Raw genomic sequence first — 26,305 nt, 5'->3', positions numbered from 1 at the left:
TCAGTACACGGTGCAGATAAGAAGAACGTTAGCAAAGATGGGCCGATGCCAGGAAAGGTTTTCACGATGACGGTGCCACTTGTTCCATACCCGGCCCACGGGCATCACGGAAGGCCAGTGCCCTTTCACCTTTTGTGCTGTTAGCTGATATGGTAGCTAACAGCAAGTCCATCCGACAGGCAGCGTTTCCCTTCTGCAGTTGATACACATCCATGTCATCTACAAGGCTAGACTTTCAAGAAAGGAGGAAAAGTCTTGGCAGGCAACTTGGCTGTATTTCCAGCTTCATAAAATAAACATGTACCAAGGATCAGTGTAGGGATGAAGCATTATTATGCCAAAATTCACAATTGCTAAGCGACTGACCTGAAGCATCCATCAGAAAGTAGAAAGCAATGAATGCCTGCCCGCTCCGTAAGATTTCCAGGGAAGTTACCAAATTGAAAGGTACCTCATCTTCCATCTATAAGACGTTTTTAACATCTCAGTTTGAGGCCTCTCGGAGTTCTAAATTGCCAGGTTCAAGTGCCACTAAGACTGACAGCCCTTGGCCCCTCATACATCATGTTTTAGGTTTTCTGTGAATGCTGTCTCTATACCAAAGGATCCCCAAATCACGTATTAAATTTTTTCTAGTTGGAGCTCATCTCAACATTACAAGATTAGATTTAGTTTATATCTTCCCAGGGGAATATGGCAATGAGCATACACCATTTCTGTCAGCCCCTCATTGGTGACATCAACACTCCGTACTTGATCAAGACGTTTCCCAATTTCCTCATTCTATAATTATTAGGAACTTGGAAATATTGTTGCCTCGTGTGCAAGTCCTTGAGTAACTTTTCGACTATGGGACTTTCTTACTATTGCCCCATTCCATTCAAGTGTTCTCACTTAATCCGCCTTCTCTTACAGGTTCTGATGACCTAGTGAATGAAGCATTTGACTTTGCAAAGAATTTGTGTTCCTTGCAGCTGACTGAGGAGGAGATTGCTTTGTTCTCATCTGCTGTTCTGATATCTCCAGGTGAGGAGGTCTGAGGCTCTGTCTTAAAAAAAAAAAAAAAAAAAAAAAAAAAAAGTCCTATCTTTAACACGGATTATCCCCACTAAACCTAGGTAGTCAGCAGAAATTTAAAAGAACTGTGTTTACTTTGACAAGCTTGTGATATTTATGGACCACTCAAAGGAAAGTAGCCTTAAATTAATTAAAATGACCGATTTTGCCCCACAAGCAAGAGTAGGATGTGTGCTAAGGGTCACTCCAGATTCAGACAAGCGAAAGCATTTCTTAACAGATAAATGAGGACACACGGCGGCCTGAGTTACAGCTAAGTCCTATTTTGATTTTGAGAATAAAAGACATCGCAAAAAAAAAAAAAATGTCTGGGAAGAAAAGTGAGACTTAGTAGAAATGTATTTAAATGAGAGATCCAGCATGAGGACAAAAGTAAATAAAACGTACACCTTCTCCTCTTTAAATACCTCTTGTGTTGGCTTCCCCACCTAAATTAGTGATATTCGGGGCTTTAAAAGGAGGTACGGACAACAGAGGGGAAAATGACTCCCTCTAAAGACTGGAAAAGGAAGAGTCTCTGATGTGCCAGTGGACATTCCAGAACGGGGATCTGTCATCATTTATCTGTGACACCCTAAATGCTCGACCTCCCAGACCCGCAGTTTCCTCGCCTGTAAATAGGGTTTGACTTCATTATAATGAAGATCATTTCTACCTAGCTCTAAAATGCAATAAAATACCAAAATTTTCAGAGAAGGTAAGGGGTGACAGTTATAGGCCACACAGAATCGTAGCAATTGAAATGCTGCTTAAAATTATAGGCCAGCTCGAAAATGTATAGATTGCTAATTAATACGTGGCTCCTTCAGCCAGAAGGAGAACTCAGTCTCTCAGCTGTCTGCTCGGTTAGAATTCGGCGAGGAGACGGCAGTGCCATTTACAGTTCTCTGTTGGAACTCATTCCTAATAATTTTTATGGCCAAGAGCCTCATTCTTTCTATAAAATCCACCTTAGAGACGAGATTCCTTCTGATACCTTAGCATAGTTTTCAGTGGGGCTGGAAGAAATTGATCTCACCGGTGATGGTACATTGACGTGTCATTCTAGTGATATCTACCAATAACCCCAGCCTCTACCCTTCCTATCAGTGAGGCTTTATCTATTTATTTTTAAGTCTTATGAAGGTTTTTTTTTTTTTAATGTGCTTCTGTTTTTTATTTAACCACATTATCAAAAATGGAAATTATCACTTGGCATGTTATCACTAACAGTTTCTTTTGTGGCTCTGTCTACAATCAAGCTGTTCCTCTAGGCCTCTTTTGGTTTTACTTTTTTTCTTTTTTTTTTTTTTGAACCTGACCAAGTTTCCCAGGCCTAGAAGCACAAAGATAAATGGGAGAAGTGACAAGAAAGATTTATATCTGATAGCAACCACATGCCAAATAATTTTCCTTGCTACCACTTTCTTATTGCATTTGACTGCTTTTATGGAATATAGTTCAGCGTTAGATTCATTCTAAGCCTGTGGTTCTAAGATGAGGGAGGAGGCTTCATTCGGGTTCCTGCTTGCTCAAAGAACGTGTTGCCAAAGTTCACTGTCCTTGTTAGGTACGTTTGTAATAAGCCAGTAAATTCCTAGCAGCAAATACTTAAGACATGGTATATCAAACCTAAATAATCCATGAAGATAATTACCCGAGATGTAAGGCAAGCCTGTTGTTTATAGGTCAGAACTCAGTTGAATTATAAGCCTTTTTCCAAACAGAACATACTATAGCCATCAAATTCTGCTGGGTTTGGAAACAGGACATTTCTTACTCTACCTAGTGGAAAATCTTCCAGTCCTTGTAGCAGACCCACACTCAGAGGCTTCTGAAACTCTCAAATACCTCGTCTGCCACCCTGGCCCAGTGTCACATTCAAAAAGAGAGGAAAGACAGATAGACGTCCTGCTCTATCTCATGCCAGACCCCACCCTTCCCCCAGTTCTTACCCTAATAGCCACGCTCTGTTCAGCTCCAGATAGTTTAGGGAAGGGAGAGGGAAGGAAAGTTAATTTATTCTGATTGACAATTGTCACTGAAGGCTTTTGTGCTCACTTACGTAAGGGTTTGCTTAACTGTTGGCTAGACTTGTCCTTACCCTGTCTAGGATTACAGAATTGAGTTTCTTGCCTGACCTGAACTGTGTTCAGATGGATCACTTCCAAGTTCTTTTCCATGAGTATTTGTTCATCATTTGGAGACTCTAGATGTCTCTTCATTGAAGCGCCAACCTGAGGCATCGATGTTGGGCTGAATTTTGTCACCATGGCATATAAAGCTCCTTGGAAGAAAGGAAGGGAGGAGGGAGGGGGTGGGAGGGAATGAAGAGAGGGATGTTGGAAGGAAAAAAAGTAAAGAAGGTAGGATGGGAGGAAGGAAAGGAGGGATTATCTTATCCACCATTTTAAAATTCCTTGTAGAAAAACAGCTTAGTTAAATTTGGGGGATTAAATTTTTGAAATTGATACATGCAGATTCTATGAATTATAGCATAGTTTAAAAAGGGAAGGGGAATCCTGAATACAAAAAACAGTCCTGTGCAGATTTTCTTACTTCTATAATTCATTTTCTTCATAAGTCACTGACTTCTACTTTGAAAGAATCTAAGGATATGTCCCCCCAAAAGAGTGAGAGATGTAAATGGCCACAGGCAATAAAAAAAAAAAAAAATACTGGTGTTTATTGGAACCATTGGGTTCTAACTACTTCCACCCTCATTTCCTGTGTCAGTGTATCTGGCATTACTGTCATCAGGGTATTTCTTATAAAATATGTGCGGTTATGTAAACAGAAACTAAGCACTTATATATGTAGGTAAAAGGTTACATCCCCTCCCTTCTTACCTAATTCTTTTCCTTTGTCAGACCGAGCCTGGCTGATAGAACCAAGGAAGGTCCAGAAGCTTCAGGAAAAAATTTATTTTGCACTTCAACATGTGATTCAGAAGAATCACCTGGATGACGAGACCTTGGCAAAGGTACGTCCTCAGATCATAGAGCTGTGGCCACTCAAAGCACAGTGGTCAAAAAGGGCTAGCTATAAAGCAAAGGCATTTATCAGCAGCACAATTTCTGGAAGTTACCAAAGGTGCATAAATGTTGAGGTGGCCATTTTAAAAGGGAGACTAGTAAATTATAATAGATTGAGAGGAGAATGACTTTCTTAGGAAAGGATGATATTGATGGATCTGAACCCCAGGCATAGGAAGACAAGCAAAGAAACCTAGAGCGTTTTATCTGAAGAACAAAAGCATGAAGCAGGGAATCAAGCCTTCAAAATTGACATGTGATGAAGGAGGAGACTTTGTGTCACTTCAGAAGTCAGATGTGGGCCAAAGTTAAGAGCAAGTAGATTTTTATTCAAAATAAGAGAACTATAAAATGATAAGAGGGGCGCCTGGGTGGCTCCGTCGGTTAAGCGGCCAACTTTGGCTCAGATCATGATCTTGCGGTTCGTGAGTTCGAGCCCCACGTCGGGCTCTGTGCTGACAGCTCAGAGCCTGGAGCCTGCTTCGGATTCTGCATCTCCCTGTCTCTCTGTCCCTCCCCCTCTCACGCTCTGTCTCTCTCTCAAAAATAAATAAACATTAAAAAAAATTTTTTTTTTTAATGATTAAAATTGCTGACCAGAGGGGTACACCATGGTGAGGTTGTGAGCTCCCTGGCATTGGTCATAGTCGAATAGATACCGCTTGGTTTCCTCTCAGGTGTCTTGTAAGTCAGAGTCCTTCCCAGAGTAGAACACTAGACTGATTACTTGTACAGTTTCCTTCAGTTCTAATCTTTTCACACAAGATATGCCCTGGGGTCCCTTCAAAATGGTGAAGAATCCCAGGGGCAAAATGCCATCAATTTCTCGGTTCAGCTTAATTCACAATAGTGATCTTTAAGAAGAGATGTTTACCGGAGTAGAATCCTCATAAGAGGAAGTATATTCTCATGATTGATACTCAGCATTATTTAAAAAATTTTTTTTCAACGTTTTTTATTTATTTTTGGGACAGAGAGAGACAGAGCATGAACGGGGGAGGAGCAGAGAGAGAGGGAGACACAGAATCGGAAACAGGCTCCAGGCTCCGAGCCATCAGCCCAGAGCCTGACGCGGGGCTCGAACTCACAGACCGCGAGATCGTGACCTGGCTGAAGTCGGACGCTCAACCGACTGCGCCACCCAGGCGCCCCTCAGCATTATTTTAGATCATAAAGTATCTTTGATTTCTTAAGAACTGGACTTTTTTAGCCAGTAAGCAACTAGAAAATGGGGCATATTCTGGGTTAAAGATGATAGGAATCCTAGTCTATATTTATAAACATTAAAACCCTCCCACTTTGCTCTTAAAGTTCTTTATTTTTAAAAAAGGGGGAAGACTCTCTCTGAGATATTATCAGATATGACTTCACACATACAGAGGCTCCTATAAAAAAAAAAAAACCTCTATGAATCAAATATGCTGTTTCATTATGGTGACATTTTTATTAAAATGAACACCTCATTTTACAGTGAAGAGTGATAGTTATCTTTGGTAGAACTTTCTACTTTTTATGTGAGCAAGGACAAATCACCTGGTCTCTGCACCTCAGTTTTCTTTGGGTCTAAGGCAAACCTTCCACATGCTTGCAGATCTCCTGGGCAGAAAAGATGGTTATAGAAATATATGCATCTGTTTCTATAATCGCTCTGCAGAATATACCATAAATACATCTGGCCACTTAATGGAAGGGGATGTTTCCTGCATTTTGGATGTCCCAAAGACCTCCCCATATTTGCCATCTTAAAATTAGGGCCTTGGGGCGCCTGGGTGGCTCAGTCGGTTGAGCGTCCGACTTCGGCTCAGGTCACGATCTCACGATCTCGCGGTCCGTGAGTTCGAGCCCCACGTCGGGCTCTGGGCTGACGGCTCGGAACCTGGAGCCTGCTTCCGATTCTGTGTCTCCCTCTCTCTCTGCTCCTCCCCCGTTCATGCTCTGTCTCTCTCTCTATCTCAAAAATAAATAAAAACGTTAAAAAAAATTAAAAAAAAAAAATTAAGGCCTTGATGTGAGGATAATGAGGATTATCATTTTTTGCTTTTGTACAGATGTTTTGAGGTTTAAGATATTACAGTGCATAAATTCTCACGCTTACACCATCTTCTACCTCCTGGTGTTCTAAGGTGGCAGTCGGAGGCATTTGCTATAGAAAGGAGACAGAAATTGAAGCATGAAAGATATTTAATGGCAACAAAATATAAAAATAAAACACAGTGGGTCACCTCCCCTCTCCACTCGCCATCTTTCAGGGGAGAAGTACACAGTTCAGTCCTATTCTTATAAAGTGTTGTAAAACTGGGGAGCAGAGAAAGAGGTTAGGAGAGGATTATTTCTTGTATAAAGTTCACTGGAGCCAGACGACAAAGCATTGCTTCCACAGGTCATGTGTAGGTATAGGGGTTTGTGTGGCCCCTCCTTGTAAGTCAACATTTTAATAGGATGCTCTGTGGAGGGACCATGAAACTAAGGAGGGACCACCAGCTAAGGTGGAGGGACCATGAAACAGAATGAGCGCTGGATTCTAGTTTATCCCAGTCCTGAACTTTGTGGCTTTGGCTGAGTCATTCTATTTGTCTAAGTCTCAGGTTCCTCAGCTGTCAAGGGCTGGGGGTGGCAGGAGGGATGGGTAAGTGTCTCAGGTTCCTGACTGCTTTAACCCTGTGAGGACCCTGTGCTATCGATGTATAGGCACGCCCTCTCATCGTGCCCGCTAAAAGAAATCATTTTATTTGTCTGTCCTACCGCAAATTCTCATCTTTGCAGAAATTCTCCTTCTGCCTTCATAGCCATGGAACTCTTCAGCCTCTACAGTGCCTCTATAACAGTGCCAACCGTTCTTAATATTTGTTATTTATAGACCCCCTGGGGAGCCTGGCAAACATCATGAAACCCATCTCTAGAAAAATGTGCGCATACCCGACTGTGGTATTCAAGTCTGCGGTAGTTGGGGTACATCTGCCTTCTGGGTGATGTGCAAAGACTTTTTATAGTGCCGACCAGTTTGCCCCTGAAGGAATGTAACGGACATCAGGTGAGAGAGGCAGGGCTCGGATACAGTCACTGGGCTTCATCCTGAAAGAACACTTCAGCCGTGCTCACTTCCTGAAATGAAAGTTCAAGTAGCCGTGCCTTATCCTTTTGACCAAACTTGGACCTAGGGACGGTATGAGAATTCAGGAATTCTGTATCCACTCACTAGACGATTTCAATCCCAATATAGTAATCATTTTGTTGATTTAGTTATTTATATTTGAAAAACAAACCCTTTTGGAGAATTTATTTTCCTTTCCTTATCAGCGTCGTGATGGTATGTAGCATATTTATAATAAACCATCAGAACCATTTCCTAGCTGAGTGACCCTGCAAAAGTGGCTTAACTTCTCTGTGCCTCAGCTTCCTCATTTGTAAAATGTGACTAAGGATAGTGTCAAGGTCATGTGGTTATTGTGAGGACTGAGTGGTATTACGTGCAAGCAAGCTGCACGTCCATAATAGGTACGGTATGTAAGTGCTATTGTTGTAGCTGTGGACGGAAGAAATTCTGTTTCGGCAGGGAAATTTTTATTGGAAGTGGTGTTTTTGAGTTAATCACGAATGGATGAAAACGCAAAAAATGGAAGCTGGGGGCGCCTGGGTGGCTCAGTTGGTTAAGCACCCAGCTCTCGATTTCGGCTCAGGTCATGATCTCACAGTTTGTGGGATGGAGCCCCACGTGGGGCTCTGGGCCGACAGCACAGAGCCTACTTGGGATGCTCTCATTCTCCCTCTCTCTGCCCCTCCCCTGCTCATGCTTCCTCTCTCTGTGTGTCTCTCAAAATAAATAAATAAGCATTTTTTAAAAATGCAAGTTGGAGGGCTGAGGAGATGGGGTTTGGCATTCTAAGTGATGGGGAAATGATAAGAGGTAAGAAAGTACAAGGTATATTTGAACTATGAGTAATGGTTAGATCTGTCTGCATCCTGGATTTGAAAAGCCAGGAAACAAGAGGACACTGGTCACTTTCGCTAAGCTCATAAAAATAAAAAATGAAAAAAAAAAAAAAACCCACAACATATATATTTTTAAGCTCCCATCTGTTCTCTGAGTTTCACTTTCCCTGTCTAGGAAATGAGTAGGTTGGATTGGCTGGTCATTAAGGTCCCTTCTGTAGAATGTTCTTTGACTCCAAGAGAGAAAAACAAAGCTGGCTCCTGACATCTTCATTCATCCTCTAATACTCAGTGCAACGGACTCATTTTAAGGACTTTTTAGTAATTCTGCCATTACAGCCAATAAGGAAATAGACTGCTCTCACCAGGTCTTAAAGCTTCAAAGCCTTGAAGCTACAGTGATCTAGCTTAGGATGATATTCTGGCCCCAAAGCTGCAAAGAGCACAGTGTTTTCGAAGCCCCCGGCCGGAGCTCAGCATTCCTGTCAGGCCTTCAGCTGGGGCTCCATCACCTTGTGCTTTGGGTGCTGTGGTGGCTCAGTCTGAGGTGTTTACTTCCTGGGAGAGGAGCGTGCTGGGGGAGTTCCTGTTCCTGTGGTTCTCTTTCTCCGCTCAGCTGAGACCAGCATGACCACTGCCAGGGTACAGTGACTATTTCAGCTGCAGACTGGTGACAGTTCCATTCTCTGGCCTCTGGGCTTCCTTTATGACAAGTCACTAAATCTGCCATTTTTGTTGCTCAGACCAGAGGACAGAGGGTGAAGGAAACAAAGGAGCCGAGTGAGTTCGGGCCAGGTTGTGGCAGCACACTCATGGCCAAAGGCAGAGCTTTGATCCGGACGACTTGCTCACATCCCAGCCCTACCCTAAGTGCAGCCTCTGGGTCAGGCCCTAGCTGGAGGCTTGTTTGGTACAGTCTTCAGCCCCTACTGTTGAGTCTCCTGGATAATCAGAGTCGTGAGATATTAGGCAGTATGTTTACTTTTCCTAGCACTCCTGTAAAGACACGCAGCCCTCCTGAAGGTATGTTCTTGCCCCAGGCTGTACTGAGAAGTTTACAAGTAGCAAACTCCGTAACAACACATATCCAATGGAAAGGCGTGGAGAGCTCGCAGGGCAAGTCGGACCCCCAAGCTCACTCATCTCGCCATATGCAGGGACTGGAGGGAGTGCCATTTTATTTTACCACAACTTCAGCGACGACCATGCCTTCAATGCACTTCTCCAGTGTTCAATTGCTCGTGCCTTGTCATGCCCTATAGATGGGCCACGCCACCCTTCTGGGTGTTTTTAAACATACAGCTCCGTGCTAACGGAACTTCTAATTCTTCTAGAATATGGAGGAGTCTAGTTATTATGCTAAAGCTCAGAATGTCTCTCACTCCTCTCTTTCCTCCTATTTCTGGATGGGAAAAGTTCTTACCTGCCCCTGTGGCTTTCTCTCTTCCACTCTTTTTAAGCCTTTGCTGCCAGGGAAGGTGTTCCACCACAACCCTTCAATCCATAAGGTAGTCGTCTAAGTTTGCACCATGTTAATGAAAACACAGGAGAGAGCTCAGGTAAACTGTGGAAAGAGATTGTCCTGAACAAGAACAATGTTTGCACCATGTGGTGACAAATCTGTTTCTTTGAGGTTCATTTTCTCAGATCTGGAAGGCTCTAGCCTTCCCAGAGAGAACTGTGAGGGGTTGAGCTGGGAGAGGTACAAGCCAACAGATACACTAACGTCTTAAATCCTGAGGCCCTTTCTAGCATAACAGCAGCAAAACTGTACTGTCAACATAGAGAGGGAAGCCTCTCTTTCTGCTGTAACAGAACCAAGATAGTAAATAAAACCTGACAAGATGGAAGGCTTAGACAGCCCTATTTCACATGTTAACAAATTGAAATTTTACCTGAAAGGAGTCATTCCTGGTCACTCTCACATTAATGGTGTACTTCTGATTTAGATTTAGAAAAAAAAACAAAACAAAACAAAAAAACATGTTGATTCACAGATTGAGTCTATGGAGCAAATCCTGACTCAGAGATGGATGAGAACCACACAGCATCGTTTACATTGACCTTCGTTGTTTTCTCAATGAGGTCAAAACAGACTATGTCCTGACTAATAATGGAATGTGGCTATCTAAAGTCTGCTTTCTTCTTGGAAGACACTAGGTGTTATACTAGAATTCTTAATAGGTGGCTTTAGGGATTTGGGGTCACTTTAATTTTAAAGAGCAGTCTGTCCAGCAAGTACTTGGGAGCCCCTACCCAAATGATGAGCCTCCTCATTCCTCTTTCTGTTTGGCTAGGGCTTTGTTTCACACTTGAAAATTCCTGTGCTTTCTGGGGCGCCTGGGTGGCTCACTCGATTAAGCATCCAACTCTTGATTTCAGCTCAGGTCATGATCTCATGGTTCGTGGGATTGAGCCCCATGTGGGGCTCTGCACTGACAGCGCGGAGCCTGCTTGGGATTCTCTCTCCCCCTCTGTCTCTGCCCCTCCCCTGCTTGTGCACTTGCTCCGTGCATGCTCTTTCTTTCTCTCTCTCTCAGAAATAAATAGACGTTAAAAAAATTCCCATGGGGGCGCCTGGGTGGCTCAGTCGGTTGAGCGTCCGACTTCGGCTCAGGTCATGATCTCACGGTCCGTGAGTTCGAGCCCCGCATCAGGCTCTGTGCTGATGGCTCAGAGCCTGGAGCCTGCTTCCGATTCTGTGTCTCCCTCTCTCTCTGCCACTCCCCCGTTCATGCTCTGTCTCTCTCTGTCTCAAAAATAAATAAAAACATTAAGAAAAAAATTTAAAAAAAAATTCCCATGCTTTTTAAAGTATAACACATGCTGAAAAGCTCTTAAATGATAAGTAGATAGCGCAGTGAACGATCACAAAGGTAACATACCCACATAACCACTTCCCCGGGTGAAACCGGGCACCCCAGAAGGCCTACTTTGGCTTCTCTGGCTTCCTCACAATGGTATTTATGCTTTAAAATAACCCAAGCATAGGCAAAACTATAGAAAGCAATTCAGCACGTCGCTCAAGATTTTAAATTCTGAATCCATACTCAAGAAATACAGCTTTCTTCTGGGGTAGTTTTCCACCTCAGCGTATGTTTATTAGGAGCATGTGCTCTGTGCCAGATGCAAGGGAGAAAGTGGTGATGACACATGGTGGTGTTCCTGAGCAGTTCCCCTGCAGAATTCCTGTGAAGGATCAGATTATTTTGGTCCATTTTAGCCGTCCGGAGTTTGCTGGCGTGCGCCACATGTCTAACACCCAGACATCCCAGAGCTTCTCCATTAGACTAACGGTCCGTAAATGAAAAGAGAGGTCTTGATGCAACTTCCCACACGTCAAGTTGGAAGTTGGTGCATTCATTAGAAGTCTGTGATAACAAGTAATAGGAACCAACTCACACTAGCTTAAGCAAAAAGAAAAAAATAAAATAACGGAGAGATATCTCGTGGAACCTAAGGATGAAAATTCGGCCACCATTCAGGTTGGCCCTGGAACCAGGAATCAGAAAGCCTTCCTTCTTCTCCCCCGCCCTGAATACCAGCTGAGTCTGCTTCCCTGGTCTGCGTGGTGAAATACAGCTAGCTCTCAGCTTCTTCACTTACTGGAAGTTTCTGCTACATTTCGAAAGTAAGCTGCTGGCTCTCGGTCCAATTCCAGATTCCGACCGCAGATGAATCAATGCCCACTGCCACTTTAGGTGGCCGGCTCCACATGGATGCCAAGGATGGGGTGAGGAGGGGCAGGGAAGGCTTATGACCTGATAAATATTTCAAATCCGATATTCCAATTCTAATCCATGTGTCTAGGTCTAGCTAAACATAAAGAAATAAGGAAATAGCAAAATAAAAAATATAGAAAAGCGAGTGAGCAAGTGAAATGGATATAGTTAGCCTCACTTGATGTGCCCTGTGTTTATCAGTGATTTTGAAGTTTCGTCCGCTTTGGTCAAACCATCGTTGGCTTCCTGCTTCACGCTGGAGGGCATCGCAATGGCCGGGAAGCCCGAATGAACAAAATCACTAGTTTTACCCCTCTGCATGTTCCATTTTCCATATCGAATGTACTAGTTATAAAATTGTGGATTTTCTCATAAAACCACTCCCTAGAAAGAAGCATAGGATTATTAGCCCTTCTCCAACAGCCGCTTTTTCTTCTGGTCAACCCCTGTAGGTATAAGCTAAAGCTTCCTTATCTGATAGGAAATGCTTGGTCATAAGAGAAAGAGGAGGGTGAAAATGCCTTTTTCTAGACCCTCTGTCTACTCCTGCTATGGGGATTATTTAAACATGAAGACATTTCATGATGATTTGAAATCGACTACCCCCTCCATCTCCAAATGCTTCTGGATCACCTCCGCAGCTGTTTAAAAAGTTGTTGAGCCATTAACTGCTGCTGAGGCTGCTCTAAACTCCCTTTGAAATGGGGGTCCCCCAGCTGCGGTACATAATATTAATGAGCAAGTAAGTGACTGCCTGCTGCTTCCTCCACCAGGCCCTTCTGGGCTCTGACAAGTGCTGCTGCTGTGTCCACATGGCCTCCTGGCCCTTCCCGCCTCCGGAGTGATGGATGCCCCTGTCTGTCAGAACTTCTATTTCCACAGCTGACTGGAGGCTTCTAAAACAGCCTCTTCTTGGGGCGCCTGGGTGGCGCAGTCGGTTAAGCGTCCGACTTCAGCCAGGTCACGATCTCGCGGTCCGTGAGTTCGAGCCCCGCGTCAGGCTCTGGGCCGATGGCTCGGAGCCTGGAGCCTGTTTCCGATTCTGTGTCTCCCTCTCTCTCTGCCCCTCCCCCGTTCATGCTCTGTCTCTCTCTGTCCCAAAAATAAATAAAAAACGTTGAAAAAAAAATTTAAAAAAAAATAAAAAAATAAAACAGCCTCTTCTAAGAGCACGCAAGTTAGGGTGCTCTTTGCTCAAGCAGCCCCATTGCCCTTAAGAAAAAGTTACTCTCATCATCTCGGCCCATTATACAGATGAGCGGCAGGGATAAGATCCAAATCCCATGAAAGAGGGAAGAACGAGGACCCGAACCAGACGTTTCTTAAACCCCAGTTTGGAGCAGGAAGGAAGCAAGAGTCCATATTCATCTTCCAAAGCCGAACTCATGGCTAAATATTACCAGTGCAAATGAGCAAGTACAGAAGGGTCATCCTCTTATGCATCTGATTTCTCATATCTCCCCTTCACTAAAGGAAAAAAAAAAAGTTTTAAGAATTACATAGGATGCTACAGAGGGTTACTGGAGGGATTGTGGGAGGGGGGATGGGCTAAATGGGTAAGGGGCATTAAGGAATCTACTCCTGAAGTCATTGTTGCACTGTGTGCTAACTTGGATGTAAATTTAAAAAAATTAATTAAATTTTTAAAAAAGAATTATATAGGCTTCTACTTTATACATCACAGTTTATTAAATCAGCAAGTTACTTTAATTGCTCCAAAAAAATGATCATCAATATGATGTTGCTTTTTCATTTCACCAAAAGTAAATGGCTGATTTCCCCATACATTAACACGTGACTCCATTTTCGGTGCTCAGTTAAGGGTTACGTTGGGTTCTTGCCCCCTGATCGAGCATAGCCTTGACTGTTCCTCTCTTTGAAGGAAACATTATGTGGAAACGGAAGCATAACACCTAACACGTATATGGCCACCATGTGCCAGGCACCGCTATAGACAGTTTGTATTGACCCAGGTAACCCTGACAACAATCCTCTGAGGTAGGGATCGTCTGACGGATAAGGAAGCTGAGAAGTTAACTGACTTGCCCAAGATCACACAGCTGTAAATAGCAGGTCCGCGATTCAAACCCAACAGTTGGGCTTTCTAACCCATAGCTTTTGTTTTTGTTTTTGTTTTTGTTTTTGTTTTATCACTAGGCTAATCTTCTCTATGTTGTATTTGTGTGTCATAGGGAACTCAGGGAATCCCATTACCGGTCCCCCCAGCAAACTAATAGAGCTAAGCAAATGGAACCTCCCTTCTCTGGGAATGATGATTCTGTCTGTGCCTCCTGAAAAGGAGCTGACTTTCCATTTGGCTCCCAGGACTGTTTCAAATTTGATACAGAATTTACTTTTCAATTTTGAAAATTGGTTGTAAATTTATACGATTTGAACCTCTGTAATAGTTTTTTTTTTAAGTTTATTTATTTTGAGAGAGACAGACAGTGCAAGTGGGGGAGGGGCAAAGAGGGAGGGAGAGAGAGAATCCCAAGCAGGTCCCGTGCTGCCAGCAGAGCCCCACACGGGGCTCAAACTCACGAAACTGTGAGATCATGACCTGAGCCAAAACCAAGAGTCAGATGCTTAACCGACTGAGTCCCCCAGAAGCCCCTATAATAGTGTCTTTTAATGTCCATTCCATGGATCCAGTCCATCAGTATCCCAGGAGATGTTTGTTTCAAACGTGGAGTCTCAGCTCCACCCAGACTTACTGAAATCGAGTCCCTAGGGGTAGATCCCGGGAATCTGCATTTTTAGGAAGCACCCCAGTGATTCTTATGCAGAGTAAAGGTTGGCAGTCATTACAGAATCACATCTGGAAGTTTCAGGAGCTCTGCATAGCATCAGTTCAACCGCAGATGATTATAGAAAGCTTTCAAAACCTCCCCGCATTCAATAGCTATTTCAGGGAGACCGTCATGTATAAGAAGTGTTCCAAATTGTAGTCTCCGTCTGTGTGAACCAGTTGGTTGAGAGAGCTTGGATGATTTCCCAAGGGACTTTAGCTATGTGGACACTGGGATAACCTTTACCTGTGAAAATACGGAAAAGACACCATTTTCCACCCTGGAACCAAAGTGACTCTTTGATCGTGTGATTCTTATCTTTCTTGCTTGCCCGAAACCCTTCCGAAGCGTCTTAGCATAGACTTGCGTATTCCGGTCCCGTCCATCTCTCCAGCTTTTCCCTCAGACCTGCTCACCCACACTGCTCAATTCTTCCAGCGCGCTAAGCACGACGCCATCTTTATGCCTGGCCCTGCGGCATATCACGGACCCCAACGTCTGTTTGGCTCTTGCTTTTACTTCAGAGCTCAGCTTAAATGGCACTTTCTCGGGGAGGCCTTCCCTGGCCTGACAGAAGAAGGCAGAACGTCCTATTACCTACCACTTCTAGATCATTCCTGCATGGCACCCACCGCAGGTTTTCAGTCTGCTTTCGACTGTGTGGTAACGTTACTCACATCTGTCTTCACAAGGTGGCTGTAAGCAGAGAACCGTACTGTCTTGAGCATTTTGGCAGCTAGCAGAGTGCCTGCTACGAGTTTAAGTAACTCATAATGTTGGAAAGAAAGTCTGGATTCTCAGTCTAAAACTTAACATCCATTCCTTAAACAAAGATTTCACATTTCTTCTTGATACCCCTATCGTTAAATAGCCCTGGAAATGGAAAGTCTGCACCCCAGATTTCTTTATGTGTTCTAGACCCCTTTAAGAATATGTCAACAGCTCTAATCCTTATGGTATATTGAATGGCTCATAGTGTGGTTACATAGTCATGAGTTGTTAAAAGGAAAGTTAATGAATGTGGAAATTTCTGATTTTGAAGAGCCACAAAGTAACTAATTATCTATTTGCTCTTTTACTCCAAAGGCTCAAAATTGCTTCTTATTACTGAATAGGGGAGGGGACACAATGAGCCTAACTGATGACTAGATGGGGTTTATTTCATTTTATTTTTATCGCCACTTTCAAGTGTTCCTATGGTTAGCTATATAAACTATCAGGCTTATCTTTTCTGAGAGTGTTCTTTATATGAGAACACATCTGATTCCAACAGTAATTTGATCACAATGATACTTGGTTTTAAGCTAATTTTGACATGAAATGATGAATTCTACATGTTCCTAAATTATAAATATGTGAAAAGCTAGAGCTGTTCATCTTCTAAGAACGTTATAGCATTTTGCAAACTGTGGACATTTTAAAATGTCTTCTGGGTATTTGAACTCAAAAAAAAATAAAATAAAATCACGTCATGCATGATACATATACAATAAAACCTACCAATGGTAAGTGGATATTCCCCCACGAGTTTTGTTTTTTTTTTTTAATTTTTTTTTCTACGTTTTTTATTTATTTTTGGGACAGAGAGAGACAGAGCATGAACAGGGGAGGGACAGAGAGAGAGGGAGACACAGAATCGGAAACAGGCTCCAGGCTCCGAGCCATCAGCCCAGAGCCTGATGCGGGGCTCGAACTCACGGACCGCGAGATCGTGACCTGGCTGAAGTCGGACGCTTAACCGACTGCGCCACCCAGGCGCCCCCCCACGAGTTTTTTAAATGCCTCAAGGAAGCAAGTGCCAGTGACCTCTGAAATTCTCTCTTGATTAAATATAGGTTTCATTCTATGCATTACAGTGGGAAAGAACTAGAAAGATTCAGGCAGGCTAGTCCTGACAGTTATGGATCGCGCCTCGTACAGTTTAGGTCCTACCTTTCCTAACAACGTCGCCTTCCAAAACCGAGAATCTCGTGTTCATATCATAAAAATCTGTGGAAAATAATAGATAATATTAGCTCCCAATTGCGTTTCACACCTATAGTGTTCTTACCACTTTTATATGAATTACCTCAGTGCACACAACAATATGAGTAGGCCCATTTTACAAATAAGAAAGCTGAGACCGAGTATTTCACAGCCAAACAGCCATTTAGCTATTTTGGAACCAGGATTCTGACTCAGTCAGCCTGGCTGCAAAGCACCCACTCGTATTGATTAAACTCGACTACCTCCCATACACATTTTATTTAAGAGCAGTGACTCAGGAAGCTTGGCCCCGCTGGCTTGCCTTCTCAATTTTCCCGAGGGGGGTAGGAGGTGCGTTTTGTTTTGTTTTGTTGGGAAGGAGAAGCTGAAAGTGAGCCTCCTTTCTTTGTGAACGTCTTTTCCCAAAACCATTTTCCTTCATCCGAGGCCAGGAAGGACCCTGATTCAGAAGCCAGAGCACTAATGAGCTTCCCCTTTTGTTTCTCCCCACCTCCCTACTCCCCGTCCCCCCCCCCCCCCACAACACCCGACCCTGGTCTCCCGACTCCGCAGTTAATAGCCAAGATACCAACCATCACAGCGGTCTGCAACTTGCACGGGGAGAAGCTGCAGGTATTTAAACAATCACATCCAGACATAGTGAATACACTCTTTCCTCCATTGTACAAGGAGCTCTTTAATCCTGACTGTGCCACCGTCTGCAAATGAAGGCAACGAGAGAACTGTCTCCTAGTCGTGGAATGCGTCACCATTAAGACAAAAGCAATGTGTTCATGAAGACTTAAGAAAAATGTCACTACTGCAACATTAGGAATGTCCTGCACTTAATAGAATTATTTTTCACCGCTACAGTTTGAAGAATGTAAATACGCACCTGAGTGGGGCTCTTTTATTTGTTTGTTTTTGAAATGACCATAAATATACAAATATAGGACACTGGGTGTTATCTTTTTTTTTTTTAATTTTATTTTATTCGGGTATGTTTTGGGAGACAACTGTTTATAGAATTTTATTGTAGATACGTACAAGAACAGAGCGGTACTTTACATGATTACTTTTCCTGTTAATTGTTCAAATATAATTTAAGAAAATTCCACTTAATAGGCTTACCTATTTCTATGTTTTTAGATAGCTGATGCATGTGTAAATTTGTAGCTGTCTTGGAAAGCACTGTGCATGTATGTAATAAGCATATAATATCTGAGAATATTATATATGACTATTACTTATACATGCACATGCACTGTGACCTAAAATCCCATACATACTAACAAAGGAGGTTCAGTCAGGCTCTCTTATATTATTTACCTTCTGTGTTATGTGTTACCTTTATGTTAGACAATCAGGATTTTGTTTTCCCAGCCAGAATCTTCAACTGTCGTCAATGGCAGGGTGGTACCAATTCAGAGATAACGTCTACAAAGGAATAAACATAATGCGCGGCCTCTGTATAAGAACTCTGTTTCTATCAATGACATCAAAGCCTTGTCAGGATGGTAAATATCGGCGGGTGGGGGGGGCGGGGAATATCTGGAGCCATTTTCCTGTTTTAAGAATTCGGCCACAGATAACGTTGTGGAGTCCAGGACTTTTTTGACCAAACAATCACTATTTCCTATTTTTCACCAAGACACATAAAATACCTTTTTTTTTTTCCTTTGGATTTCAAGTGGGTAAAGAAACTGATTTTGGTGCTCACTGTGTTGTCACCAGAGAAATGCAGTCTGTAGGTTTGACCACCAGCAATTTTTTTCTAATAAAATTAGAGTCACAGAGGAAACCAGAGCCCAGGGCCCCGATGCCATTTCATGTAGACATTTTTTCTCTAACCTGTTGTGTCTGGGTTTGATATTTTTTGTTTTTTGAGGGTTTTTTTTTTGTTTTGGGGGGATTTTTTTGGCAACGAAGAGGTAGAAAGAGCTCGGTTCTTTATATTCATTCTCTTTGCTACATTTGTTAGAAAAAGCAGCAATAAAAGGGGAGGCAGGATTTGATATGTCCTTCTAGCGGGGGGGGGGGGGTCCTCTAATTTCTCTCAACTCCAAAGTGCTGTACTATAAACACAGAGCAAGAACTTGACAGATAACGAAAACACATCAGAGTTATTCCGTAGAACTAATACACCCCAAAGCCCAAACTGTTTCCTATGCAGTTTGCAATTAGATCATCCGTCTGGCCTGGGATTCTTTCTTTTAGCAACTTGTCAAAAACACAGAATACAAGAGGGGATATGAGGCTTGGAGTATTAAGACTTCCTAGTATAAGTCTCACCTCTCCACCTGCTCCCCAAGCAAACTGAATACCAGAGAAGCATAAATCCCAAGCAGCTTGTTCTGCCTGTGCTCCAGAGGCCCTATGCCTTTGGTCTTAGCTGATCCAAAATTAAGAGTTTTTAAAAAGGAAGCTGGAGCAGAGCCTCATGTAACTCAGTGACATTCACGCTCTCCTGTGAGTAAAGCCCAGCAGCCAGCTCCCGAGGACCCGCCCTTTTCTCCTCGTCAAACACACACACGCACACCTGCTCGGTAAAGCTTCCATCGGTGGAAACCTTGATTTCCTTTTAATCTCTGACGCTCTCCTGGAGTTACGTGGTCTTGAGAGCTGTCTCCGCAAGGCCACAAAACCCCTCCTTGACCAGACAGTAGTGCTAGTCTTTTCTCTAGAAAACAGAGCCTTTTCCCACCTCATGATTGATGAATGCTAAACCAATGGGGAAAAACAAAAAGGCTTTAAAATAATGACTCTCTTTCTCAACTACTGTTATATTCAATTAATTTAACTACATTGAACCAAATTACCTTCGGTGTCTAAGAAGACAGCTGCAGACTGCTTATTATGTGGCTGTAGAGACTCAGTTCTTTTTGGTGTAAATGTCACTCCTGCTAGCTCTTTGTATAAAGAATTAATTCCAAGAGTCATATTTCCTTCTAATGGAAAGATTACTTTACTGATTGCTAGGAAAACAGGGTAATGGAAGGCGCTCAATTAAACCAAGCCGTTTCCAAATGCAATGTATGTTTTATGATTGGCTTGTGATAGGCAATGCTCAACGTGTCTGCTTGGTGTTTCCCTTTGAGCTTTGAACTTATGTCAAACTTTGTTTTCATTGTTCTGTTGGCCTAGTGTTTTCCATCGTCCGCCTGTAATTCCCGCTCAGTTGCAAAGGGAATCGTTTGTTTCCTCCAATTTACCTTAGAGGGTTTAAATTGGTTCTGTTGATGAAGTGGCTGAGAATTTTTTCCTCCCTGCCCCATGGGTGATGTAGGAAAAGGATTGCTCCCCACAGTTGCCTCAGGAGGTACTCGATTTGAATGTGTTTGTCGTTTCTACTAGTGCAAGCATTTCACTGGGACCGCATGAACCTTTTGAAGCTAGGGGACAGGAAACAGCTAGCGACTGAACCAGAACAAAACAGTGGAAACGAGTACACACTCAGCCCACTTCGGTTGAGAAAAGAGATTTCCATCTTTCGCCACAGTTGCCAAATCTGTCCGTTAAAAGACCACCAATCACATTTTCAGTGGTAACGACAAACGCCTTGAAAAGCTGCCTTTTTGAACATCTCCTGTGACTACATCTCGAGGTGTTTTGAAATTTTGCTAAGATCGCCTTTCTTTACCACATGCAATCTCTGTCCCTTCCCTACGAAGACTCACAAATGTTCACCACACCTTCATGGTAAAACGGGCACTGGAAGAAAGAACCCATGATCTGTACGTTTCACTTCTTGCTTCGTAAATGACAATCACTGCTTGGCACAGATATTGCACTGTAACCACTCAGGGATGTTTCATTAAAAAAAAAGAAAAAGAAAAAAAAAAGGAGGGGGAAAAAAACAGGAAAATGACAACAAAACGTAAATGGCACAAATTAAATACGCCAGGGAGAGAACCTCTCTGACAAGGCTTTCAGAACAGTAGGCAGTAACTTTGTGTTGTTAACTGTTTGGACTTGTTGAAAAGTTGCACATGAATAAGGACAACTTAGCCTCATTTTCTGAAATCTGCTAAGAGCCAAATAATCCAGCTACCCTATTAATAGGAATATGTCTCTCCCAAGCAGCCCCAAGCTTCCTGTACAAGTCCTGAGCAAGGAAAATAAGAAATCTGAGTGGCATTATCTGAATCTGACAAGGGAGGTAAAGCTGTGTGAATTCAAATTCCACTGTGATTCTGGAGGGAATGTAGGAGAAGAAGGGATTCCAAATTTGGTTTAATATGCCACACAGACTCCTACTGCCCGTGACTTGGGTCATCTTTGTGTCCCTTATTCTGTGGCTCTTTTTTCCCCAGAGACTGAAAGCTGAGAGTAGAGGTGTACCTTACAAGCATACCCTTTCGGGATTTCCCTTGTTGAAATACTGGTCTTCAGGACTCTGGAATAAAGGACCACAGTGTAGGTATAAACAGAGAATGTGGTGGTCTCTTGGGTAATTCAACTTCTTGGACACAATCTGTGACACCCTAAATCACAGTCAACTCTGGACATGAATAAGAGATTCCAGGGAGACAGCCGTACATTTCCTATCGTAGCTGCCTTGTTCGACACATAACTTCACAGCAGTCAAGCTAAATTGTAGAAAACCATGCACATGGCTAGTCAACTCACGCTCACTCTCTACAGTCCCAAGTGTACCAGGCTTGAATGCAAAAGCGATTCTTCCGTCCCAAGGACAACCTAAAACTTAACCAGCTTTTTTCAAAAACATCAGTCAGATGCAAATGATATCAGTTCTGTTCCGTGTTCTTTGTTTCCATTTATTATAGAAGCAAGGAAAAATTCCACTGCTATTGGAAATTAGAAGAAATAACTTTTCCCTGACTCTCTTTTCTCCATACACTTTCGCTTCCAATGAAGTTACTACAATTGGCAGTGAATTCAGGCAAGGATGCCTGTGCCCTGACAGAGCCACCGTTCAATAGAACAGCAATAACTTGAAAGTATGCATCTGTAGTGAAACTTTGCACAAAGCCCCCTGTATAAAGAAGACAAAAAAGCCCACCATCTGCTTTAGACGAAGTAGTATTTAATTTTCTGTTTCCAGCTGTTAATAAAAGCAGCAACCTGGTATGGGAAACCACACGGGCCTTTAGACAAGAGTTGACCACCTATTTTTGGAGGGGCAGGCAGAGGCCAGGTCTCAGGACCAGAGGCACGTGTTCCCTTAAAGCAAGGGTTAAAAATCCAAGAGCCTAAAAGGGCCAGGGAGCCGATGCAAATGAGCGCAAGCAGTCCAATGGCCAGCTGGCAAGGAAATGCCCCATCTGAAAAGGGACATCCGATAGTCAGCTAAAGCACAAGTGTGGCTAAAGCTTCTGAATCTTATAACATCTGTCTAGTTGTAAGTGATGTCAGTTGATTCAGAGCTTAATGCAGACCAGACAAATACATCTCTGTGCAGAAAAAGTTCACAGTTTGCAACCTCTGGTTTAGCACAAAATTGAATCCAAGGGCCTGTTTCCTGGCAGCAAGTCTGGCCAGACAGGACTCAGAATGAATAAGGGGGGGGGGGGGGGAGGGGGGGGCAGAACTCTTCCCCACTGATACTCAATTTGGTTTCCATATTTGACTATCACTACCGGAGGACATAGTAAGAGTCCCGTTGAAAACACAGCAGTCTAAAAATGAAGACAATTCATTTAACGATGGCATATAAAGGACATTTCTATTCGCCTTGCCCAAACTCTTAGCTTCACAGAGCCAGGTGGTTAGATTTCTTGCCACTTTTTTCTGAACGTCAAATGCACGACTTTTACATTTTTGAGTCTCGGTGTGTCTCTTTAAATGTGTGGCTTCACTATCTGTGACAAGTTTTCATTTTTCCCTTAGTCGTATCTGCAGAATTTATCCTATAGTCGTGATAACGTAGTCCCCTCCGTGTTCTGAAGTGCGGGACCTCAGATTCCTATGCAACAGATGGAGGTCATCTGTCTGTGCACTTTTTGCCTAAGCTGCTGAGATCCCTTCGAAGTGAATTGGCCATAGTAATCTTTGCCTCCTGCATGACTGTAAGCATGACCTCCAGTGGGTCAGAAGAAGCAGCTCAGCGATTGTTCTCATGGCCAAAACTAAAGCACAAGGTTACCAGAATTGAAAAAGCCCCCAGTTGAGGGAGGCACGGGGTGTCTACTCCCCAGCTGGGCAGCGCGATCCCTGTATGAAACCATACTCTTCTGGCGGTAGCTGACGGAGGACATCTGCGTGCCTCTGTCGTGACACACGTTAGGTATGTCTGAAAAGCTACAGACCCCACACCCAAGCACAGTCCTGTCTCCTCCACCCGAGGAACCACACACACAAGAATGAAAACCATACCCACAGAAAACTGAGTATGTATTGTAGAAATGTAGAGGAAAAATAAAAATATTTTTTCAAATGTAATTACTTTTAATATATGCTTGTGGAAGGTCTAATACAATGTATGCTGTCTCTGTAATTTTTGCTGTAAATAACTGGAGACAGTGAATACACTGATTTTTCTATGTCTCTGTTTAAGCTTAAGACTTTGTAACAATTTTTTTAGAGGGGGAAAACCAACAAAGAGCAAATATGTACTTGCTTCCTTTCTGCGTGTTATGTACTTCTCAGAAACTGGTTGTAAACAGGTTAAGCATCTTGACGGGACATTGGTGTCATGTGTACACTTCTTTTTGTAATACAGCTGAGAAAGGGACAGGGCTGTCGATTAGATGTGCTCCAAAGAATTTGTACTGAAGATTGGCCTCTAAGACCTGCAAACGCTATCTGAACTAGACGATGTGAAAAAGGAAAGTTAAAAAGAAAACAAAAACAAAAGCAAAACGAAACAAAACAAAAAAACACATTGCCTGAATAAGTCATCTTTCCTTGTAGCAAATGGCTTTGTCCACATCCTTTCTGCATGGACTAGCTTAAGGAACACAAACTCTGCTTTCTGATGAACAAAATATTTTTATACACGTTTATTTCGTATTAGTAGCCTGAGGTCAGATCACTCATTCGCTGAAGCCATAACTGACCTTCACCAAATAAATGCTGTAAAGAACCTGGGGGAGGGTTGGGGGAGAGCCCAAGAGGGAGGAAGATCGAAGGTGATATGAGCTCTAACAACACAGGCAGGAGCAAGTCCGATGAACCTGATGCTTTTCCTGCATCCCAAATAGGACTTAAAAGGCTAGTATTTTATGATGATCGATTTATAATAAAAAAAAAAAGATATTTAGATTTAAATGAGACTTTCCAGTATTTTTTAAATCCCTGACAATGCTTCCCTGCTTTTAGGATTGAGAGAAATGATTTTCATATGCTTCCAACATTCAGAAATTTAATTTTCATGTTAGCTCCAACCGGCACGTCTAAAGTGAAGAACGACTCCAAGTCCCCCAGCGGTTGGGGAACCGGGGACTGTCGGGGGCTCGGCTGTACCTACCGACCAGGATCGCACCTTGAGGGGCGGCCGTGAGGTGCACCTGACATCTCTTGTTAGCATGCACACCGTTGCTGGCAATGCACAGAGTTACATTGCCAAACATACATAAAAATAAAAGCATTCACTCTAAAAAGCATATTAATTGTACTTTTTTAAAAGAATAATGCCTCCCATAGTCACCATTGATTTTTCTGGAGCTTAATTACACTATTACCGTATATTACTATTATTATTGGCCTATAGAGGCAAAAGGCAAACCACAAATAAACCCAGTGACATATAGTTTTAAAATCTACAATTTTCTGATCTCTCTCTCCTTGTTTAATATATAAGCCCTAATTTCTGTGTACGTGAGTAAAACTGCAGCCTGAGTCATTTAGGAAGTAAGCATTGAGTTGTTGTTTTGGGTTTTTTTTTTTTTATTATAAATATACTAGAATAAAACAGCACTCCCTAACAATTAAAAAAAAAAGAGTTTTATATTACTTTAGAATGTAATAGGTTTTTGTCCTTATTTTATGTCCTGTAAATTATTAGTTGAATACTGTTAGCATTCCCTGATAATGCACACATGATTTCTGAATGTTTTCTGTAAATGACAATCAATGTTTATGAAGTTCCCTCCTTTAATGCTGAACAAAATTAAAAGAAGAAAAAGATGAAAATCTTGCCTAGTCGTTTTCTTTCCCCTGACAGGGAACAAGGAGGGAATGAAAAAGACAAATTTGGCTTTCAAAACATTATCCCATGGGCCCTCACCTACAGAGTTGCCCCCTTTTCCAAGAAATCATGGGTAATTTTTTTCTGGCAATTCTTCTGCCCTCATGGACCTGGCCTGAGTTAGAAGTGCTCATTGAGAAAAGACCCACACTTCACTGTAAGTTACAATTAAAATAAAAGCAGCAGCGGGGCACCTGGGTGGCCCAGTCGGTTGAGCGTCCAACTCTTGATTTTGGTTCGGGTCATGATCCCAAGGTCATGGAACTGAGCCCATGCTGAGCATGGAGACTGCTTAAGGTTCTCTCTCTCTCTCTCTCTCTCTCTCTCTCTCTCTCTCTCTCTCTCCGCCCCCCCACCTCTGTCCCTGCCCCCTGCTCATTCTCTCTCCCTGCCCCCCACCGCTCAAAAATAAAAATAAATAAATAAATAATGAAATTTAAAGAAATAAGAACAGCAGCTCTCAAAGATGGTGGCTCTCCTTTTCTAGAATTTTCATGAAAGAAAGCCCCAACTAGCAAAGCCATAGCAACGCCTCTGCAAACACTTTGTTGGAACCTCTTGCCGCAGGTTTACAATAAATGTGACAATCCCTATGTCTGACGAAAGCTTTCAGATAATAACTAATGATGAAGTCTCTCGGTCTGATTTTTTCTAACAAAGCAAGACCACGCTGCTCCATCACCAAATTCAATGCTCCGACATATGAACACCCTGAGTTTTATGCGGAGATGTGGTAGAAAGTAATTGAGGATAATCACAGACTCTCAGAGATGCTGAAAAAGGCAATTCTGAGAGAGGCTGGTGATTGTTCAGGTGCTTGGAGTTTGTTGCATGTTGGCGTCGCTAGAGCTGAAATGCTCCAAGAATAATAGCTTAAAGCAAGATTTAACAGATTTTAAAACTGAAAGCACTGACCCACCCAACAAGATGAGCCTTAGAGAGCCTTCGGTAACGTTCCTCCCAACTTCAGTCTTTGGAAACAGTGGAAATCCTTGCAGAATGTTTCAAGCAACGTCTCTTTTCCAGACCTCCAGATTCCATGGGGCCCTGATCGGAGGACACAAAAACAGAACCTCCCCGATCCTTCTGTTAGAGCACCGTGTCTGTCCCATGGTTTCTAATCAGGTCTTCAAATGACCGGTCGGGGACAGTACATATATTATCTCCACCTATCCCAGGCTCATGCCAATTGGCACCAACAATTGATCAAAAAGCTCTTTACTGTAAAATCAGCTTTTTTCCTTTTTTCCAAAAACCTAGATCGAGGGAGCAGTGAAACACAAAATGAAACTTCACCCTTTTCGACTCCGGTTGGACCACGCAGGATGACAGTTACTAACCTTTGATAGCATTATCAAAAATTATGAAGTAGGCCACTTTTTGTGCGCACAGCTTTGTTCCATCCGTAGATTCTCTTCTCTATTTAAGAGTAAGAACTGGCGACATGTCCCCAGCGTCACACCACACTAGTGTGCATGAGACATTTGGGAGAGCAAAGCAGTGGCCAGGGTTTGTCACATGGCAGCAGATGCCTGACCCAATCAGAGAAGCAGAAGTGAAGCGGACCCCTAAATGCCAACTTGGTGGGAGGCAGGGGGTGTCTCACATGACCAAGCCACCGGGCTACACAAGTTTTCTCTCACTGTTTTCAGAACTTGA

General features: G+C 42.9%; 1 protein-coding gene and 1 long non-coding RNA gene across 4 annotated transcripts in view; one reads left to right on the top strand and one right to left on the bottom strand.

Annotated features, from left to right (window-relative positions):
* RORB (RAR related orphan receptor B) overlaps positions 1-24,591 on the top strand; it is a 390,566-nt gene extending 365,975 nt beyond the window's left edge. For all 3 annotated transcript variants that reach the window (XM_058695687.1, XM_058695686.1, XM_058695685.1), the window contains 3 exons: positions 916-1,026; positions 3,927-4,039; positions 17,071-24,591. In XM_058695687.1, coding sequence (XP_058551670.1) covers positions 916-1,026; positions 3,927-4,039; positions 17,071-17,226 — 380 coding nt within the window. In that variant the 3' untranslated portion in view covers positions 17,227-24,591. The remainder of the gene's footprint in view (positions 1-915; positions 1,027-3,926; positions 4,040-17,070) is intronic.
* LOC131492065 (uncharacterized) lies at positions 13,414-16,757 on the bottom strand. Its single transcript, XR_009251826.1, has 3 exons — positions 16,465-16,757; positions 15,134-15,228; positions 13,414-14,778 (listed from the first exon to the last, which is right to left on the bottom strand). It is a non-coding gene; the product is annotated as an uncharacterized LOC131492065 (long non-coding RNA).
* Positions 24,592-26,305: the final 1,714 nt, after the last annotated feature.

The sequence above is a fragment of the Neofelis nebulosa genome, chromosome 12 (assembly GCF_028018385.1).
Source record: "Neofelis nebulosa isolate mNeoNeb1 chromosome 12, mNeoNeb1.pri, whole genome shotgun sequence".
Lineage (NCBI taxonomy): Eukaryota > Metazoa > Chordata > Mammalia > Carnivora > Felidae > Neofelis > Neofelis nebulosa.
The sequence above is the reverse complement of the archived record's forward strand: the minus strand, read 5'-3'. Positions and strand labels throughout refer to the sequence as shown.